This window comes from Venturia canescens, chromosome 4 (genome assembly GCF_019457755.1).
Source record: "Venturia canescens isolate UGA chromosome 4, ASM1945775v1, whole genome shotgun sequence".
Taxonomy (NCBI): Eukaryota; Metazoa; Arthropoda; class Insecta; order Hymenoptera; family Ichneumonidae; genus Venturia; species Venturia canescens.
This window is the reverse complement of record NC_057424.1, coordinates 8,208,345-8,231,590: the sequence shown is the minus strand read 5'-3', so window position 1 is coordinate 8,231,590 and position 23,246 is coordinate 8,208,345. Positions and strand designations below refer to the sequence as shown.

General features: G+C 38.5%; 1 protein-coding gene across 9 annotated transcripts in view; it reads right to left on the bottom strand.

Moving 5' to 3' along the window:
• Positions 1-10,537: 10,537 nt before the first annotated feature.
• The window catches only part of mbl (muscleblind), a 207,622-nt gene continuing 194,913 nt past the window's right edge, over positions 10,538-23,246 (bottom strand). For 8 of the 9 annotated variants that reach the window (XM_043415841.1, XM_043415840.1, XM_043415844.1 and 5 more), the window contains 2 exons: positions 21,584-21,625; positions 10,538-21,170 (listed from right to left, as the gene is read on the bottom strand). In XM_043415841.1, coding sequence (XP_043271776.1) covers positions 19,941-21,170; positions 21,584-21,625 — 1,272 coding nt within the window. In that variant the 3' untranslated portion in view covers positions 10,538-19,940. The remainder of the gene's footprint in view (positions 21,171-21,583; positions 21,626-23,246) is intronic. The other variant, XM_043415847.1, reaches the window with a different exon arrangement.

The following is a 23,246-nucleotide window of genomic DNA, read 5'->3' as shown; positions in this document are numbered from 1 at the left end:
GGGTCTTAAGCAGCTTTCCCATGCTTTCGAACGACTCGCTCGAGAACAACGGATCAATCCATAGCGGGCTTTGTTGGAGCATTTAATTGCGGCGGGACTTGGCGTAGGGATGCGCACCGATCTGAGGCTACGAAATTTCGGCTCAAATTCGGAGCGAACAGATCGATCGTGAGAAATAAAGAAGAAGAAGAAGAAGAAGAAGAAGAAGAAGAAGAAGAAGGAAAGAAATAAAAAACTACAGCAATAACCGGTGAAAGAGTAACGAAATGTGTTTGCAATTGCCTTTCTTTGTGTTGCTCCAGCAGCTAAAACCCTTGACTCAAGTTAGGAAGCTCAAACTTGGGTGGATCCTTTCTTCGTATATGCGTTACAGATCGGGTATTAGTCTGGCGTGTATCATGAATCGTCTCTCTCTCTCTCTCTCTCTCTCTCATCATCTTCGTTTCGTGTATCGGATCGTTGAATTTTATAGAATTTTTGGGAGAATTACCTCGGGATATTGCCCTCGTTTTTATATTTTCATATTGTATTAAAGAGGGGAGAAAATTCGTTGAAAAAATGCTCGTTTCCGCTAAAAACTTTCTTAGTCTCTTTACTGCGCGCCTTAGTTACCGACAACATTGCGTGATTCTCTGTTTTTTCTTTTGGTATATTCAAGGGAAAGATATGTCGTCTCCGTCGATCCAAACTCGACTGAATTTCCAATTTTTAACCTTTTCAAACCATTCGTGTGACTCGCAACATCAATTCGATCCTCCATAACGCGAGTATACGAAGTCACGAACGAGGAGAACCGAATGTTGAGAAAGAAGTGCAGCGTCGTGTGACGTCTCCACAAACCGATTTCAAATCACCAACGGACAATATATACTTATGCGGAACAGAGTCTAAAATAAAGGAATAAAAGATTTTATTGATTTTCAAATATCCGCAGGTAGGCCTAATCGAATTCGATACAAGTTATTGTACTTCCGTACCTACACGAGTGTCTCGGGATGTGTATTTGTTTTTTGTATTCGTATATAGCAATGTACAACGCGTGTATGATAAACTTCTATGTACATGCGCTACGTCAGGGTACGGAGGGACTCGTCCGTATATCCTTTTCCGTCTACGATCGATAATTTAAACCGATTTTTTTTCCGAGTGTTGCCTTCCGACCTCGATTTAACGTTAAGATCCGGGAGAGCTTTTGCAATGATTCGTTTTTAGCAAGATCCAACGAGTGATCGAAAGCTCGAAAAATCATTAAAACGAGGTTCGGGGTGGTGGGGGGGGGGGGGGGGGGGGGAGGAGGGAGCAATTTTGTATTTGTTTTTCAAATCCCCGTCTTCGTCACGTGCATCACTCTACTCGGATATAAATCAGATCGTAAAATTCATACAAATATGTGAAATGAAGAATTTTCAATTTTATCCTACAAAAATTCGTTGGGATGAAAATGGTTCTACTGAACTTAGTGTCACCACGGAGGGTCACCGTTGCTTTCGACGTCGTTCCTTCTTTATACATCCGTTCAATTGCCAGCTGCACAACTATGTGCCATTTACACATCTTTAACCGTAATTTCGTAAAAAAATGTATGACACAAACTCGAACAGGAGTTGTTGAAAATAAAGAAACGTGATTTGTGTAAGAAAAATTATTCGTAAAAGAAACGTTTTCAGACCCAATTATTTTAGTCCTAATCGACTCTTCTATTTTACTATCCTTCACGTTTAACCTTCTTTTTCCATTTCATCGTAATTAATACTAACTTATGTACACGGGTAATTTACAAAGTTGAACTTTCGAGCTATTCACGTGCCACTTAAATTTCAATTAAATCTTTCCCTTCTTTTTATACCAGATGCGTGGGTGTGTGTGTGTGTATGTATGTGTGTGTGGGTATATTTGTGTTCGTGTGTTTTGTGGGTCTGTGTGTGCGAGTGTGTGTTGTCGCGTATGCGGATTTCTTAATTGTTTTCTCGTTAGATTTTGTTCTCTTTCATAATTTTCCATGAGACTATTGTTTGATTCTTAAATGCTGTAGAGGAACATTCACTTGTTTAACTCGTTAATCCTCTTATTTAAAACTATGATTTATTTGATAAATATCGTTACTTCCTGCGAGATAAATCTGTTACGTCTAAATATACTGTTAATACGAACTATTCTGATAATTCAATTGGAAATATCAATTGATTGATAGAAAAAACAAAGAAAACGAAGAAAAATAATGTATATAGATTCGTATTGCGTTTGAGAGGAACGCAAAAGAGTTCCGAGCCCATTTAAACTGACTAGCTCTAAAGTGCTGCTTTCGGTGTTTCCATGTGGATTTTATATTTCGTTTATGTTTTTGTTCCTTTCCCGACGCCGTAATTTAGACTGTGTACCCGATAAACATTTTCCAGGAAGACGCTCCAGTCTTTCTTGGACGGCTATAATCGTTTCCTTAACAATTATAGTGTTTTTTTTCATTTTTTCATTTTTTATTCGCACGATTGTTAACTCTTCTCCGTGACGGACATCTGGCTTATAATTACATCGCTCGACTCGATCCGTAATTGCCTTTTAAAAATAATAAGTTTTTTATATTTAGTCGCGCCGTATAGTAAAATTCAGTAGATTCGTTCAACGTTCCGCCATGAAATCTCATTATTTTCACATATTTCAATACAATCAAGATTACCTCGTCCTCATTGAGCTTGTATAAAAGTTTTAAATATCCTCCCTTTATGTTTCAAGGTTACGGCTATATTTCAGACGAAGAATCATCGTAATTTGTCATGGATTCCGTTTTTCAATATCGTTTTATCAGTTATTTGAAAGGATTCCAATGTTCCGGGCTAATCGTCATGATGGTATCGATATTAATACGAGTTTTTACGCTTCTCAATTAAACACTCCATCTCAGCGGTCTCATTTTTTCACACACTTACGCACGCGCGCGCACACACACACACGCACACACACATTTGTTTTATTTTCTTTTTCATTATCATTATTTAACTCTTGACGTTCCTTCTCTCGCATTTTTCTTCTCCTCTGGTACTCATGTACTATTTTATATATATATTTTTATACTTTTTCACTCGTGTATCCATTGTATATACGTGTGTATGAGTGTATCTGTATAAACACATATACATATATATAATTATAAACAATATAATAATCGTGATTCACAATGTTTTATAAGTATAAAAATTGTTGTAATCTTCGTTCTCTTTCCCATCATCTTCATCATATCTTTGTCCCGTTTTTTTCTTATTATTATTTTTGTTAATAATAATAATAATTATTATAATTGTTATTACTATTATTATTTTTTTCACGTTTTTCTCATTTTTCATTATTTATATGCTCGTGTCAGCCGTGTTGGCTCTAACTAGTCTACTTATCAAATAGAAATGTACACTTTATACGTACGGACAGAGTAAGACGTGGAAATTCTCGTTCTCCCAAGCCCCCACGTCACCTTCTGACACGTGCGCATGAATTGTAATCCACTTTATTTATATCAGTTATAATGGAAACAATAAATCGCAACTTTGCCTCTCACATATCCCATTTGCTCCGCGAGTAATCGCCCGAAGACGAAAGTAATATAAAATCAACTAAAATGGGATACTTTAGAAAATCACAAATCCCTTAATCTCGTTTTGGCGTCTCCTTCTCACCAACCGCTTTTCAATGGTTCCCGATGATTGTACAGCAAGCGAAAAAATATCGAAACCAGTCGGTGAGTATTCGGCTGAGCTTGCAGCTCGAGAGAACAACCGCAAGGTTCCGAAAATTCGTATTTATCAAATTAATATCACTGATAATAACGCTCGAGTAAAAACAACGTGAAAAATAACTGACCGAAGCTCACAGACTTAACAGAAACAAATAACGACCTCTCTCACATATTTTTCTTCGCCGTTGCTCAGCGCAAACCCATCGTGAAAGAATCATAATTATAAGAACACGCGTATAATAGTGAAAAATAACAATAACATTGCATCTTGGATTGCTCCGAGTATTCGCGCCCGGGCATGGGGCAGTGCTACCGAGCCGACCGAAGCTTACTTTCACCTCGAGTGCTGTCGAGTCCCAGAGCACCGATACCCATGATCATCGATTGTGAAATAATAATGAAAATGTCGATTCAATCGTTTCATCTACAACTTATTTAGAGGCAGAAACTTCACGAGTGTACTGGCCCCAGACGGTGCAGCTGAACCCTGCGCAATCTTTGGCCCGAAGACAAAACGCCTCCGACGAACAAACGTGTATTCGGGGGGCAAGGAATCCTCGATTTTGTGCACGGAGCAAAGAGATTCGTCGATTCGCTACAACTTTATTTCATTCAACGATTTAAATGGTGAGAAAATTTGTTCGAATCAACGAATTTAGTATTTGGATCAACCAAATTTTTCTCCAGCTAACGAATTTCTCCTCGTTCCCCACGATCCGTTGATCCAACAGGATTTCTCGTCAATTGAAATATTTATTTTTCAATCTGGAAGGTAACCAATTCCCGAAAAATCATCGCGATTCTTGCCTCACCGTTACACCATTCGCTCTATCAATTAACACTGTAATCGTGATTTTATACTATCGTCTCACTTCACATAGCATTGTCACACTATGAGCCATCGTATCAGACCACAACACGAATCTCAATGGTATTACACCGAGTCAGTACTTTTCAAAATTCCAAATTTTTGTCGATTGTAAATTCTATGTATATTTTTTTACTGCCGATGTTTTGTCTTCGTTCTAAAACATAATACTTCTGTTAATATTTTTCCGTTGAAGTGATCAAATTGAAACCACAATAAATGGAAAATAATATCGTTCCATTCCCAAACGGCCGAGGACGAAGAATTTCAAATTTTCTTTTCCACCCTTGTTCTCAATGTTATTATTTGTCGGTTGAAGATTCGCGTCGATCGTTCAACAATTTAATTTAAAAAAAAAAAAAAAAAAAAATCAATAATACTCATCGCAATACGAGTAACAACCAAGATATTTATAAGGAAAAATAATAATTGTAATATATATTACTTATAGTACGAAAACAGAGAAACGTAATAGAAAAACACAAAGAACTTAGATTCACGCTCACTCGCAACAAGCAGCACCAGTTATTCCAAGAGTGAATTTGGGGCACAGCCTCTGTAATAAAGAAATCCGATCCAAAGTGTCCCTCGGAGACTCGCGGACCTAAAGTGGATTTTCCATTTGTTACTTCTTTCGTTTTGTTTTGCGTTCAAAGTTCCGTGCGAAAGAACTTTTAAGAGTGATTTCTTCTTCGTCTTGTGGTAAACGTGCGGAAGAAGAGGGAAGAGGAAGAAGAAGACGCTCTAATGTTGTTTGGTGGACAGGCCTCAGGCAGTCCGCCGATTACAGATATAAACTACCCGGGAAGTCGGATCTCTTTTTCTCACTGTTTCATTTGATCGTTGTTATGATTATTATAATAATGTTGTTGTTGTTGTTGTTGCTGTTCTCGTAGTAATATCGATTGTTCAATCTTCCGCTCTCATCAGGGACTAAGCGCAGTACAGAGGCGTCTTCGATGAGCCGTACTTCGCGTTTGGATAGCAGATGGAGAGACCCAGATTACGGACTTGCCGGAGCATTAATGGCCATCAGAGGGGCCGGGGGCAAGGCCACCGGTATGTGATAATATTTACACTGGGGCCGCATGCAGGCGCCTTTTACCGCATCTCTGCATACAGTCACACGATTCTCCACTACCTCCACGCTTCCTGTAAACACCAAAATGGAGTTTGATTATTCCCTTTCGTCTTTAAAATGCCTTCATCGTGTCCGAGGGCCGGCGAGACCCCACTTTTTATTGGAATCGAACTCTCTGATTGAGGCACGCAAAAGTAAAGTTTGCGGGTGGAAAAAGACCTCCGATTTAATGGTTTTGCACCGATATTTTATTCGCAGTTGTTTTTTGAGATTGGAAGGGACGACTCACCGTCATGGAGATGGATGAATTTGCAGGCGGGACGGTTGCACAGTTGCCGATTAAAATCTTGGCACACCGGGAGGGTGTCCAGTAACTGAAATAAAATACACGTCGAAATCTGTATACTGAGTGTACCGCGAGTGAAGTCATAATAAATAGTGATAAAAGAAGAAGAGGGGGAAAGAAAACAGAAACTTCAACAAACATGACTTTCGCATTTTCTCCCAGACAAACTTACGGAACAACACACGTACATGGATACAGACGCACACACGCACACTCACATATACGCAGCATCTCCCAACCTTTTTTAAATTCTCAAAATGGTTAGAGCATATTCACTGTATATTTGGCATGCTCTATAAATGGATCGTATGAGTGAATATTAAAGGTAATTAATAGCTAATGAATGACCGGATGATCGATCAATTTCCTCGGTCTCACGGTAACACGAAAGCTCGAGAACGGTCGCAAGTTAGATCCATCAATGAATGAGAGACCCGAGCGAGAACGATCGATCATTCGTTCACCGTTGAATTTTTTTATAAGTAAATTTGCAGTAGAACGTTTTTTAAGATATTTATCATTTTCTTTGAAATCATCAAACGGGGGAAACCCTTGCGCTGGTACATTTCGTGTCTCGAATGAAACCGCAAGCTAATCTTGCTTTTCGGTGTATTATTATTGTTGAGGGAACGAGTTTAGGAGAAGGGAGAAAAGGTCGAATATGAGAAAGTGAAATTTTTCGTAAACTGCACCGAGATCAATGAAATAAGAAGAAAAATATGATTGAAATATGTGATGAGGAGCAAAAACGACTGGAAAATGTTTCTTTTCTTCGTGGCCCATGGCCGGATCGTTTCACAATCTTCGATAACATTGCCAATGGGGTTGCGGTATAGCGCCACCAGTCGTACGAGAGTGTGCCTATGACGGAAAGGGATTCTTTGATTGATTCGCAAATTTCATCTCGTTCAGTGATGGACCGGATTTAGTGAACGACTTTGCACGGTAGCAGAAGCCAACGAATATGCATGTACGCTCTTCAATCGATCGCGGCTAATGAACTCGGCGTGGCCGGCGATTTATTCTCGTTCACACGTAATTGGTCGAAAAATTGGGCCTCGTTTTCATTTACTATAGCTAGAGGCGGTGTAGCCTCCTTTCATGAACGGATAATCGAGCGAGACAAAAGTTAATTTGCGAATCGGTTATACGTGAGCCCTCTTCTCAGCGGGCCATTCAGCTTGGTGACGAGACCAAAGTTCTTACTGTTTATCGATTTTCATCAATAGGAAAAAAATCGGTGGATGAAAAAAAGATACGGAGATTTGAGAGGCTCGTAAGGGATGTTGAGATCGCACGAGAGGCGCTAATTCGATTGCGACAAAATGTGTGTTTTCTTCTTCTTCTTCTTTCTTTTTTTTTCTTTTTTTTTTTCTTCTTTTCTTTTGAATAATTTGTGTATCGACGTGTCTCTAATTATATTATATGCGATAATAACGTTACGCACGAAAATACATGCATATCTCACTCTTGTCCGATAGCAACGACCAAACTTAGTAGTAGTTTAAAAGCAGCGATTCAGTGAAAATGTGTAAATGGGGTTTGAGACTAGGGAATTGAGACAACGAGAGTGAAATGAAAAGCTCTTTTTCGAGCGGAGTGTTGCGGCACGAGGTGGTAAGAAGGTAAGACTTTGAGTTATTGAGTTCAACTCTCTCCCTATACCCAACAAATGTACACACATGTTTACGCGCGCAGCTAACTAAAAAGTGATAAACTCGAAATAAAATCAATCAACGCAGTGTTTAAAGAGAAAATGTAAACATATATAATGTGTGTAAAGTGAACATAAAACTTGAGGGATTTTTATATTTCTGTTAGTGTAGTACGGATGAAATCATCGCATTAAACAATCTACCAGACAAATATATTTTCCAAGATTGTTCTTCTCTTGTTACTTCAAGGAAACACGTTCAAAAAAAGGCACGTCAATATATGATTGAAAAGGAATATTGATACAAGAATATTGAAGATACATATAAATCGCGAAAAAATGTACTATCAAGCGTGCAATGAAATAATTAATAATTAACATCATAATATGAAAAGAAAGATTATGGAAATGTCTGCATTTCGCAAACGAAATAATCGACGCCCGTACTGATGCGGATGTGGTCGTTCGCATAGGATTGCTCGATTTTTTGTTCCAGGATGGTTAGCTATAACATTGTTAAGTATATATGTGTATAAACATATATGTCCATATATATGCATATACTTGCGAATATAATGAAAATTCTTGCAATTGCGTAAAGAGATAATTCGCTACGAACACAGAGTCTGGTCATGCAAGTATAATGGCCCGTGGAGAAGGGGACTGTCGGTGCGCTTGGGTGATTTAATGTGAAATATATTGTAGTCGTAAAACTGGTAAAAGACCATGAGAAGCAGCGTCGTGAATACAAAACGAGATAAATAATTGTTTCGTTTTTAAAATGAAAGAGAGAGAGAGAGAGAGAGAGAGAGAGAGAGAGAGAGAGAGAGAGAGAAAGAGTGAGAGAGTGAGAGATTGAAGAGTTATCGCGAGAGTGGCAGCAGCTGAACGTTTCACGATCACATTGATTAATCGTTAAAAAGCACTAGTTTCCCTCATATTTTGATCCTCTTGGAGAGCAAACAAGAGTTTTAAAAAAACATTTGATGATTATGGTTGTACTGATCACCCAAGCTTTCGATTATCGCCAAGCGCTAACTACCGCCGATTGGTTCGTGTGCCTGAATTCGACTGAAACACACACATTCGCTCACTACTGGTGTACTGATTTCGTAGCCATACATACGAATATATTGTTTCTATACATATATACAGCTACGAAACGAGGGCTTGGAGGGTTTGTTGAAGGTAAAAGGGCTAAGGTGGTTCCACGCAACAAACCAAGAGGCAGCGGAGCGTCAGCGGGATTTTTTTCGGGTCATGTTTACGATATAGATATATATAGAGGAAGGAAAATTGTAAAAGCTTTTGAAATCAATATATTCTACTGCAAATAAGTTCAACGCTATATCGTTCGTTTTATCTTCATTTCGTTTGAATACCAACTGCGATCTCCGCAACCATAACAAAACAGCCACGTTTTACAACGAAAAATCATCATATATTCAGCGACACTTAAAATCTGTTTATTCGTCCGGTTATCCCTCCCCCGTATTCGTGGAGCAAAGCTTCGTTATTACGTATATAATTCAGCAAATAAGTCGCTCCGATGCGAAAACGTATTGGAAGTAGGAAGAGCCAAGAAATACACACAACGTGCACTTTCATATAAATATATAATCCCGAAATCAAATAAACTCTTTTCGAAACCACCCAAACAAATGATCGAAATTTATTTTAATATACGAAAATCGAATTTATGCATCAAAGCTTTTCTACGTAAGCGAATATGTGAGATATATATATATATATATATATGCGTCATACATTGTATTGCAACTGTTCCGATAATGACGAAATATCAAAGAAAAGTAATCAAATATAAATTTACGCAATAGCTCAAGATCAATAAAATCGTTCAACGTCAACGGACCAATGAATATTCGTTTTCTTGCTTCATCAAGAATCCTTTCGATCTTCTAATAAATTTCAAAATAAGGCTAATTCTACGTCGATCGAATGAGAAACCAAGAATGTAAGGGGAGTCAGAGGTACCACGCTATAAAATGAGATACACTAAGAAATGAGCTTTCAATAACAATAACAATTACGAGAATAATAATAATAATAATAATATCTTAATAATGGTACTAAACAAACACCAGATAAGGCAGTGGTTATTCGTTGTTATAGTTGCGGTGAGCAGTTGTGAGGGAGATGCCCCCGAAAGCTACGTGTTAGCCAAGATTAACGAGGGTCCAGATTAATCTCGAATCGCTCGATATGTAAGCACGGACTGAGAGTGTTGGCTTCTCTCGTTTTTCCTCGCGATTCATTATTTTACATTAGCGAAACGTCCGATCAAATTCAGTTAACGAGCGCCCCTCAAGACGGTTCGAGATTCTTCTATACCCTTTTTATTCTCATGGGGTTAGCAGCATAAAGCATCGAGGCTGCGTTATGAGAGCCAAATCTTCAAGAGTTGAGTTCTAACGTGATATTAACGGGAAACATAGGACTAAAAATCGATCTTAACATGACTGGATAGTGAAACAAGTCAAAATTCCAAGAGCGGTAGCTCGGAAATAAAAAAACCACTTTTTTTTCTCTGCAATAATATCAAACTTCCTGTTTCGAAGTTTCAAATGCAACGAATATTAGAAACAGACTTTCACGAAATCATGGATTCCCATGCCGATTTTTGGCTCCCAACGCAGACTCGAAACTATATAAAAAACTGGTTACAATAATGAGTCTACCTGTCCGCAGCTGTCTGTGTAGACGACACAGTGAGCGTTTGGGGGGACCACTTGGGCCCCGACAGTGGCTAAGGCTGCTAAGGCGATCCACATGCAGCAAACGAGGCAGTGTTCGTACGATTTTTTTTCGGATTTTTTTGGTTGTCGGTTTTTTTTATATATATGTATTTTTTTTTTTTTTTTTTTTTTTTTTTTTTCATTTTTTAACCATCCGAATAGCGAATTCAGTACAGATCGCACCGAATGAGAGGAGGCACGTTGAATGTCCCCTCGGAGCACCCAGGTACATGTCCGAAACAATTTGAAACGTGGCAGCGGTTGCGACAGGCGTGTAGATTTATATATATGTATATATACATATATATATATTGGTATATAGTTCAATTTATATATATATATATTAATATATATATATTTATAAATATATTTATAGATATTAATATATGTATATAAACGTTATCGTAATTCGAATTGTTGTCGAAGCGTTTTCATCGAAAAAATAAAGTGAATAAGGCACGTGACATCAACGATTAAGGTAACAATTATAAAAGATCGTAAAAAACAAAATTATTTGTTGTGTTCAAGAATGAGTCGAATTGACAAATGAACAGTAAAAAAAGACGGTGGTGAAGGAGAAGGGGCGTCATGAGGTTTCATTGTGAATCGGAGGTTTTGGAATTGTTCGGTTTTTTGTTTTTTACAGTAAATTGTGTGCCGAGGTGCGATGTTGAATTTTGGTTTTCGTCGGCAACATTTGGGATTTTGATATTGACGGCAATTTGGCGAGGATGGTGATAATGCGGTCGCGATGCATACGTACCAAACGAGGTTTTCATATTTTCCAATCGTGTGTGCGTGTGTTTTTTTTATCGTTCGTGTACGCGTCGTTTCGCATGGATAGACGGAATTTTCGTAAATTGCGTAAATTTGCATCAGTTCGACGTTTGTGATGTGATTTAGCAGGTCGTTTCCCATTTGTTAAGTAATAGGAATATTCAAATTTGTTTAGTACGTTTTTACAGCAAGATTCGTCGGGTCGTCAGTAATGTGGAAAAAAGATGATCGTCGGGGAGTCCGTGTGGCACATATTTCGTTAAATTTGTTTTATTTTTGCGGAGATATCAGCGCGGTGCGATATCACGAGAGATCAATTCCAACACCGGATTTTATTGATTTTTCGAAAACGTGATGAAATAATCGGCGAGTAACTCGGTCGGTCGGTGATTGGAAAAGTAGCGGTGTGTCAACAACGCGACATGGATTTTTGTGTCGTTGCGTTTATCATTTGTCAGACGCATTAAAGCCACCTCCGCACAATGAAATAGCGACGGATTGAAAATGAACAGTTTTTTTTTTTTTTTTTTTCGTGCGAACCGTTGGCTCCGAGTGTGCAGCATCCGATAATTATTGATAATTATTAGAGATCGGTTCCGGCGAGACCCAGGTGAAGGTCGTTTGAATATTCGGTTTATGTTCATGCTCACATTTTTCGTTTGTTTGATTGTTTTTTAATCGTTTATCACAGGATGGATGGAACGACGGGACGGAATTGGGGATGAAAGCAGTGGCGGCGGTTGGGGAGGTATTCATTCGTTCGAAAGTCGTGCGGCGAGAGTCCAGGCGGAGGCAAGCATGAAACAGAAAGTTCGAATAAAAATTATAAACGAACATAAAATACATGCAGCGTACCCAAGTAACAAAAAATAAATTCATTATTAGGAGAGAGAGAGAGAGAGAGAGAAATCAAATGAAAGTCAACGTCCCGCTAATCGAACCCTTGATGTTCAACACTTTCCTCGGATCAGCTAGAAAATTAATGACAAATTACACAGTTTCGCAATGGAATAAGTAATCAGGCAATAAATTAAAATTATATGAAAGTCTCTTGGGCAAAAACGTATGAAGGAGAGCATAGAACTGTTCCTCTCGCGCATTCAGCTTATCGTATATTTCAAGCGCTGTGATTGTCGCGTGAGTGATAGTTCGGTTCGATCATTGACGCGGCGAAAAGAAAGTTTCGTTCCGACAGATAGGCACACAGCGAAATAATATATAGTTTTTCTTTTTTCTTTTTTCAAAGTACAATATTATTATTGAATAAAACTGAGTAATGAAAGAAAAAAACGATATTATACTGCTGAAGGAAACAAGTGAGTACTAAGCCGCAAGAGAAAATAGCACTTTGAAGGGAGCTAATACTGAAAATTACGAGGCGAGTTATGCGATAGCACACCAAACGTTTGTTCTGTAAATCATTTGATAATCGGTTGAATGAAGTGTTGATGCTAGGCGCTGGTCATGCTTCGAAGCGTTGAAATCTTACCGGAAGTTCAGTTAAAGTGAGTTAAATATTAAGAACGCAGAGACGAGTGATAGATCGGAAGTGAAGAGAAAACAGTGAATTCTTCTTATTGAAAATGAAAGGAATGTTGCTCCGCGGGAAAAAGCTTTAGAATCACAGAGTTTTGTCACAGATTCCTCGCTCACTTGGATATATTGAAAGTAGCACATGGCGATCTACTCTAGATTCCCGTAGAATCGCACTCCGATTGTCCAACATCACAGCCACAGTCCGGTGTACCCTTTAAAAGCCTGGATGCGGCAAAGCTGCAACAACTTACTTGCTAAATGCGAGAGCGGAAAGACAGCGACGAAAAAAGTGCACGTCCGTTCATATGGTTCGGTGTGTGCTCTCTCGAACGGCCATCATTTTTTCTTCTATTTAATATGAAACATTTTTTCTTCTATCACGCGCTTATTACGTGGATCGTGCGATAACGGTGCATTTTTTTCGTACGCCCGTATAACGCTCCTCGTAGCGGAGACTACTTGGAATTCTTTTTCTTTTTTTTTTCCAGCTCGAACCAAAAAACAACCAAAAAGTGCGAATTACGAATATTATTGATATGTATACATATGAATGTACATACTCGCCTCGTTGGCGGTTCAAAGCGTTTTCGATTGTTTCTTTTTTGACGAATCTTTTTTTTATGCACAATGTCCATGTTTGTCTTGTTATTGTTGTTCGTTTTTCTTTTTTATCTCTAAGTCAATAAGATGCACGTCTGCGTATGTCTCGTGGATGTGATAAATCAACAATCTTCTACCAGCAAGATAAATATATTTATGTATATAGCTAAAGCTGATTGGAGGAAATGCGGGATCGAGGTTTATTATTCGAGGTTCTCTGCTTTTGTTTATCAACCACGCTCGTCGTTTGTCGTTAGGTGAAACATATTTTTCATCTATTATCATATGGAATACAGATTTCTTTGAACTTTTCGTATTATTTTCATCGAAAAGATGATAAAAATATGAGCGCGTTGACGAGAACGCGGAAGTGACGATTGATTAGCGATCTTTCTTTTAAATTTTCTCTCGTGCCAAAATGTAAATATATTTATAGTCATATATATGCATATCGAAAATTCACTTCGGAAGAAAGAGCTGCCAGATTCCGTTCCTCCGGGGAGCCCAGCATGTTTGGCAACTCAATGAAGCGTGGGAAGCGCGTTGAGGATTTTGTTCGTCGGCAACGAGAGCGGAATAAGAAAGGTGAAGAAAGACAGGAAAGGAGGACGAAAATCAAGAGTTAAATGAGTTTAAATAGAAAGGTATTACAGAGAGAGGGAGGGAGGGAGAGAGGGCGATGAAATTTCATATCGCGCCGACGACGAGTCATCATATTTTCTTCCTTTTTTACCAGAGAAAAAGAGAGCGACGCAGCAAGAGATACAACAAATGTCGCTCGCGAGTCCTCTCGCTAACGTTTCTTTCTCATATCGAAAGCGGCTAATACAGCTACGTGGTTTTCACCAAATTTTTTTTCGCTCGAATATTCTTCCCATCGAAATACGAACGAGAGATTGGCCAAGCATTTTCATATTAAAATTCCAGTTCAAAGTTCGGTTATAAAAAATCAATTGTGAGCTCTACATTTTCATTTCTTCGGGTCGAACCTGAAGGATTTGCCGCATTACCCAATGAGAAGAATAATCGTGAAGGGTGAGATAATAAAAATGAACGAGATTCCGTGAGAGGAGTGAGTGATAAAGGTAGCGTGAGAGAAGGCGAAGGAAGAGGGGGGAATGGTGAACAGCGCGCTGCAAGCACAATATTTGTTTACTTCGAAAGGATTATTTCGAAATATTGGGAAGCAGGAAGCAATGTATATGAAGAGGCATTTGCGCGAATAAAGGAATATAAACTAAACGCCTTAATATATGTATATATATATATGCACACACACACACATATATATATATATATGTAAATAAATGATTACACTGGATAATAGCCGAGTGAGGAAGAAAAAGGATGGGAAGAATATATTTTCGTAGATGGACAAGAGATATAGATGAAATCAGAAGAAGCATTAATAAAACAAATATTCATGCATTTTTCAAGCATTATTATTACAAATACTGGCTGACTCCTGACAAAAAAAGAGAATTCCCCGCGAGCGTGCATGCGCAAAAAACGCATTGGATTTTCAGTGAACCCTTCGCCAGCAGAAACCCTTCAGATAAAACCGACTGTAGGGGGGCATTCTCGCACTCTTCATTTCCTCCGGTTCAAGCGCCTTTTTTTGCATCTGCATTCTCGGGGTATACACGTAAATAGTGTGTATAATATGTACTATACATATGCCGTGGATGTGTGTAAGTATATATCCAACAATGTACAATGAAGAATTAGAGACAGTACAGTACACAATAATAAATACTACCTGTATGCATGTATGTATGTATATGTCGTTTACATCACAAAATGTTTGTTTGTATTTATCTTTTTTCTTATGTTTAACCTCTGGTAATATGTGTTTTCTTGATAAGCAAGATTCCGAGTGTACGAATACACATACTTCGAGTTTCATTTCGACCCTTTCTTTCTATTTATTTATAAGAATTTTTTAATAAAGTGTGTCATTATTATTATTATTATTATTAGTATTATTTTTTTCGTTGCACGCAACTCATATGCAACAATAATATTGCGCAGTATATATATATATATATAGACTAATTTTATATATATATATCGTATATATAAATGTAATATTATAGTACTTTAGATATATATATAATAAGTAGTTTACTTTTCTTTCATTTTTTTCTCCCATCTTAATCACTATTTTTTACCCTCGTTTCTTTTTTTTTTCCTAGAACATGTGGTGTTCGTGTTTTTGTGTGCATTTCAGTGTTATATATATATTTTTTTTCTTTCATTTTTTTTTTGGTTTTCTCGTTTTTCCTTTTTTTTTTTTAGTGCAGTGGAAGGCACTTCTGTTGTGTCATACGGACTCGGTACTCGTGACCTGCAGAGTTTTACGATCGCGTTAAAATGTTGCAGTTTTTATTATTATTATTATCGTTATTATTATTATTGTTATTATTATCGTTATTATTATTATTATTATTATTGTGATTTCTTGTTTTTTTTTCTCCTTGCACGCTTTCCTTAGAGCGAAATACTCGGAATGTCGAAACACGTTTAAAAAAAAGGACGGTTGCTCGTTTCGATGTATTTTCGTCGATAATTGTAAAATGAAAATTGTCATTCGAATGAAATGATCAAGGATTGACGATCGAAGAGTTACAGTACTGTGGCTTTGAGCCCGAGTCCAAACAGCCACCCTCTCGTTGATGTTTCACTTATATTGTGTTGTTTTTCACGTTTATTTCTTTCTTTCTTTCTTTTTTTAAATCATCAAATCTCCAATTCGAAAAAACATCAAAGTAAAAACCCTAAATACCGGTTTGCAAGTTAGGCATATTTACGTTTTTTCTTCTCTCATAGTCCGATATTCGGCAAATGTGCACAAATTAATTAATCAGTTAGATAGAATTAAAAATAATAAAAGAACGGCAAATTAAAGCCGAATAATTGTTAACTTTAGGGAAGTATGACTCAATTCCGCTTGAATGAATCGTCGGCCTATCTCAGTAACAATTGTTAGTAGGCCCTTTTTGCACTTCGTCAGACTTCTCGTCATTCGTTTTCTACTAAACTACACATTTCGTTTAAAAAATATGATTTTTCGTCAGTTAAATCAATCATGCGTGCGCAATTTGTTGGTGTATCGTGTGTGTTGATGTCTTTATGTGAGTGTCTGCATGTTCACGAACGGGTTTACCTGTGCGGATAAATCTTGGCTCGTGTGCTTAGGGCACTATGGTAAAACATACACGCTATTCACTATACACTATCACAATGGTCGGCCCTAAGGACGCTCTCGTCCTTCACCGATACGAAAAATGGTTCCTCTCTTTCTCTCTGTCTCCGTTTCTGCCTTTCTCCTTCTAAAGATCTACCTAAAGTTTTCTAACTTTTCAATTCTATATCAAGAAAGTACCAATCTTCGCATTAATAAAGCAGCAAAATAGATCAAATTCAACGTTTCAAGAGCGAATAATTCTCATTGCACGATACTTTTCTTCTTTACAACTGGAAGACATCCGGTTACTCCGGAGCGTAAAAAATGTTACCGATCTATGTCTCTACACGAATTTCCTTCAATTTTCAACGGGCATCTAGTGCCCTCTTAAAAACATGAATTTTTTTTCATCGAAAATTGTAGGCGAGCCAAACGACTCCAACTAAAAAAATACAAAATGATAATAGATTATTTATTATCGGAGGTTTCACCGCGATTCTTTCGTTTTCTTTGTTCCTGTACGCTGAGCGTTGAAGCACTGTTTAATTTTGTTTTGAGGAACCATTTTTAATATGATGTGAAGGAGCGAATAGCTCAGAAGGATCGAACGACCTAGGAAGCAGCAACGGTACGGAGCTCGTTTTCGGTTTTCTGTAATTGCATGGATATACAGAATACGAATAGCAATCGCAGATCGTATTTTGTGTCCATTAATACCCGCTTTTAGAGTCGGTAAGTAGCTCCGTTTGAACTGTACCGATCGAACGGTATTCGTTAACGTTATTCAACGAGATCCATTATCGGCTTGGACAGTAATTAGTCCGTCCGAGGCCGCACCTACGCCATTAGTTTCTTCGTGGTTATAAAGCTCGACCGTCATACGCCTAAGTCTTATACAGCCTACCATGATACAATGCTCACTAAAAACGTGTTCATAGGTTTTCTTCTACGTCAAATCTACGTCACAAAACTATCCAGGTTTTGTCCAGAAGTGTTTTTTTCTCTCTCGATACTTTGATTAACATTAGCTTTTGTCATCTTCAAATATGGAAGTTTAATGTTTGCTGACATAAATATGTCGGTGCGCGAGTCTTTTTCTTGTCAATTCGAGATGCGTTAAAATCACTGGCGAGTCAGTTATGTAATTTCTTACTTTTAAAACTAAACTGTAAGCGCTCGGATATAAATTTATTATGCGCTTGTCGGAGGATGTTAAGCGCGACATCAATTTTTTTCTTTCTCTCTTTTTGTTCATTATCAAGTTGTTCATCCATTTTGTATTTTAATTGAAATATATCCTCGATATCAATCATCCATCCGGGCACTTTGTTTTTATCGTAGTCTCTCGCGTTTTTAAACACTTTCGCACATTTCACCGTTTCTCCTTCCGTCCGCACATACCGTTCGTTTCTTTTCTCTCAATTATCGGCCGAAGAATATAAACTCATAAAAATACATTACATCGATGGTTGTTCTGCATTTGAATAGTGTATGTGTCCGTACGTGTAAGTGTGTTGTGTGTCGTGGTTCAATATATTCGTGTTTGTATTTTTCGTATGATTCCGTTTTTCTCTATATACTATAGTAATCCAACGCAGAACGTCGCTTAGCGATACATTTGAAGAACTTAAGACGATTAAAAGTTCCATCCGCGGTTTCCGCGAGTTGGAGGGACATTGTTCGTTATATTTTTCGATCTTCACTATCTTATTAAACATTACAGAATAATATAGCAGTCGAAGAAAAAGTTTATCTTATTTACTCCTTTTGTTTTTCATTCTTTTCTCAATTATTTATTCATCGGTTCGACGAGAGCGATGCATGAAAGGTGTTCGCTAATTCTCTTTCTCTTCATCGTCAACTAATATTCTCGCTTAAATGCACACTAGCGAGAGATTTGAAAGGGTCACTTCTGCCACGAGGCGCGAAGTCATCGTCGCTCGCTAAGAACTCTCCTGTTATGAATCTCATATTGGATCGAAGGCCGTGTGTTTCCTTTTTATGTAAAATTATAACCTACGATTTATACGCTAATCTTAAAAATATAACGTTTAACGAACAATCATGTTGTAAAGATTATATTTGACAATAATAACGTGCGAATTAACAAATAAAAAATAGCGCTTGGCAAAAAAAACGTGAAAATCTAAAGATATATATTTGTTTTTTTTTTTTTCGAGTCTCTGACGCTCTTGGGGCAAGTTGTGCCTTAGGAAACATATCGATCGCTTGTGCATATCTACGTGTATACTCTCGATCGACTATTAATAAAATGTTCTCTAATTCGTGAAACGTGTACAAGAAAAAAAATAAAATAAAACAAAACATGAAAAACAATAGCGTACCAATATTTTTATGAATATTGTGCATTCAAACGAACAACCGCAGTTTTCAACAGCGGACGTAACAAATTGTCGGAACCTAATAAACGAAATAACTCATTTTTTTTTTTCTTTATTTCTTTCCCTTTTTCACCTAAAAATTGCTCGATAATTGAATTGAAATGTAATACATAATACATATAGAAAATAGTGCGGTCGGTTACGATTGTTGCTTAATTATCGGAACATTGTAACCACGACTCGCTATATTTATATATGAATTTGACGAAACATGATTTTCAGGATTATAAGTTTACACGTATATCTATATTGATGCGCATGCAGTTTACGTAGGCCCTTTGAACCTTCGTCGAGAGGGAAAATAATGCGTCTGAAAATCGAACTTGGCGGTTCTGCTTTTACAATTTTCTTGAGAAGAAAACGATTCAGTGGGATCGAGTCATTAAGGCACTGTTCACCGACAATGTCTGACTAGAAAATGAAACTATATATTCACGGAACTTTATTCTTATGTGTTTTTCATCTTCCTTTTTCACTATCTTCGATCTTCTTTTTAGTTTCCAATTCACTTTATACTTGCTAGGCAAAATTGAAGATAGTGGCGCACACGTGATCGGTCAACGTCTCCTGACAATTCGGAAGGAACAGAACCGTCTAAGACTGTATTTAAGGAAATTTAAGGAATTTCGTACAAAAGAATTTACCTCAGCTCTGAATAAGAAAAATCGTTATAATCGATTCGAGATCGTCCAATGCTATTATTAATATGCTTTAAACGTTTGTCCGTTACTATCGATATACCGACAAGCATCAACGAAGAATAAAAAAAAAAAAAGAAAAAAAAATGAGTGGAAAATAGATGATAAATAATGTATTTGGAAAAATATTGAAAAGTCATTGTTATGCTTAGATAATTCCATTTTTTGTAACTTTATTTGGTAGATATTTAAGTGAATGATTATTTATTGATGAAAATATGAGATGATTGTCAGAGATCGTTGGGAAGACGTGTGCGACCTTTTAACGCCTGAACTACTCTTGCCTAATATTGGCGTTTTAAATATTGGATTTACGTAGTTTTCATTTTCTTATAAGGCGGCATCATAACTCCACTGCTGGGTGGCAAAGCGACTTGGGGTTGTGCAGCAATGGTAGCCGGATTTGCGGTCTGAAGCTGAGATACACCAGCGACGGAACCGGGGACACCGTGTACACCGTGGACGCCCGGCATTCCAGCAATTCCTGGCAACATTGCGTAAGGATTCTGGATGTAGGGGTTCGGCTGATGATGTACAGCAGGATTGGCGGGCATGCCGGGAAGCGTGGCGGTTTGCATGTAATGCGAAGGTAGGATTGGATGTTGCCGTATGAGGGAATAAGGGTTGATCGGTGCGGCGGTCGGCGGTCTTGGATAATGCAGCAAGCCCGCGGGTAGCTGTGAAGCTAAAGCGCCGGGAATACCGCTTAAATTCTGTATTATTTGTCTCTGTGCAGAATTTCCAGCCAAACTCGCTGGCTGATTGAGCGCGAGTGCTTGTTTGTTGAGAGCCACACCGGTGTAATTCAATGCGCTCAAAGGATTCATACCGTAGGGTTGGGGATTTTGACTGAGTTTCATCGCTTTTGCGTAATTTTTTTGGGCCACTTCCTTCGCTAGAGCTGCGGGATCCATGGAGAAACTAGAGGTCATGCCGAGGGTATTTAATACGTTGAGATTGGCCATGTTCGCCATCGTGTAATGATTCGCCATTGAGTTGACATTCGCCATTGAAGTGAGACTAGCTACGCTCGGCATCGAGGTAAGTCCCGACATCGAAGTCATCGGACTCATCGACGATGGTACTTGCAAAGCCTGCAATTGGCTAACCTGCGACGATCCAGTATGATTCATGTCAGGAGAGTTCTGTGCATTCTCATTCTCGTGATTGGCAGCTGCGGCAGCGGCTGCCGCAGCGGCGGCCGCGGCCGCTGCCGCCGCTACAGCTACCGCCTGTTTATTACCGTCGCCACTATTAGGCGGTGGCGGCGGTGGATTATTGGGATCCACGAGGATCCCGTGGCCGTTTGCCTCGGCGACGCTTGACGCAGATTGAGCCTGTATCGAGTTTTGCGAGCTTCCTACCGACTGGTTAGAGGTTTGGGGAAGGGGTGGTGTTCCAGCGTACTCACATGACACAGGCACGAAGGGCTGCTGCAGCTGCATTAACTGCTGATAGGTCGTTGCACCGGTTGGCTGATATACCGGCATGCCAGATTTGTCGCCAGCTGGACGCTTGTAAGGTACCATTCCTGGGAATGCCTGAAATCAGCCCCCAAATTTGTTTCTATTAAGTACACAATCAGGGATATACAATTTTTTGTTTGTTTTGCTAGTACTCGCAAGGAGGGCTTTGACAAAAGCAATATCTCGACGAAAAGCTGTAACTTTCGTTCAAAATTTATATGCTTCGCTGAATGAATTTCCACTGGAGCAGGTAGCCTTTAACTTTTCGTTTCCCTCGTGTTCCCGCGAAATCAGTTATTCTACGATACTTTTAATCGACGTTATTACATTCGAGAATGTCGAATTACGTCGGCTGGCTCATGTTAGAATAGCTTTGGACTGATCGCTTCGATAATCTTATATAGGGACGGAGGGTAATGTTCGAATCTCTCAGCAAAGTTTTGCTGATTCCATATAATTTATGGGTTTGGTTTATAGAAGGCACTTACAAAGTTCTCGTAGTAGAAGGACCCGAAAGACTTCGATTCCATCTGTAACAGAGACAGGATAGGTTTCAACTAGTTTCAAGGACGAGGCGAGTGCTACGCTGCTTTTTTCTTGGTTTCTTGTTTCATTCTGGCATTATTTCGAATGTAATATTTGCCAGACAACAAAAGAGTAAGGAATCTCGGGAGAGGGTTATTAGTGTGTAAGTTGTGCCGATGACGCAGCTTGCAGCGACGTTCCCACATGACGAAGCGCTACCCTCTGTTGGATCACTGTAAAACGCGACGCTCTAACACGTGAAAATCAGTATCAGCAAGAAAACAAAACCACCAGCAATTTATTTCTCGATAAAATGTGAGAAATAGACTGACGCTCCCTGGGGCTAAGATTTTCGTGCGATTTCTCGGACAGCTCGAAATACGAAACTATCTCCGTATACCATTTTTATAATACAAACGATATTTTATTTCAGCCACTCATCCGCCGCGATATAGTACTTTCACCCGAACAAAATCGCTAATTATATTAGTAGCGCCTTGTGCGAGCATCAATAAAAGACCCACGAATAATGTTCAACGGTAAGCCTCACGAGATTCTGACAGCAATATCAGAACTCAATGTGGATACGGACAGAAATTCAATCCTCAATAACCAAAAAGAAAGTAGAAAAAAAAAACCCGGCTAATCTCACACGACTACCAAGATAATCTTCGGAAGCAACACAAGATGATAAACTATCAATATAGACACAAGATTTGCATCACGATAAACAAAGGCGATATGGAAAAGTTGAGAAAGAATATATAGTAGAACAAAAAAGCTGTGTCCGTCAACGCGAATAAATGAAAGAAAGATAAATATATGGAGCACAACAAATCAATTGAACATATACATATCCACATGTCCACTTCAATTGTCATACTATACATGTGAAGATATAAGCGATTGGGATTACGGTTAAGATGATTATTTGGTTTTATTTTGCTAAAGATGTGACAAGCGAAATGAAGTGTCGCATGTATCGTAATAATTTAGTCGTAAAGCTTGTGAATGTGATGCAAAAGCTTATAAGCCAATGGTAGTTTTGGTCGGGTGGGATCTTCATTTCTTCGATTTTAAAGTGCTTCTGAAACGTTTAAGCCTCTTCCTCAATACGTAAGTGAGAAGTGGAATTGATTTTTCCGATTTTTCGGTTCTCGGTACTCGAGCGAACTAAACATTGTTTCCGATGAACTCGACTCGACTGACTCTAATATATATCATCTCGTAGAAACAGTATGAAAAGATAGGCTCGAAGAAATTTCGAAAAGCAATAAGATGTAAAGAGCACCGGTAGATTCAATCGGGCCGGATGAATTTCCGATGATTCTGAAGGCCGATTTATCGATCGTACCGTTCGACGTTTGTTTGTTTTTCTTTACTTTTTTCAATCCGGTAATGAAGTATAGCGTCGAGCTCACGAAGTAAATGTCGCACCACCAGCACCTCGGGATTTCGAAAGCACAACATGCATCATCGGCGCAAGCTCGGAATTACATAAATCCACATTCCGACTGTAAAATCGGCAAAAAACCTTCGTGCCGCGCAAACAAGGCATGAACGAAGGAACATTTTGTCGGCCCCGAATCGTGGGAATTGGATTTAGACGTTTGGGTACATCGCTGC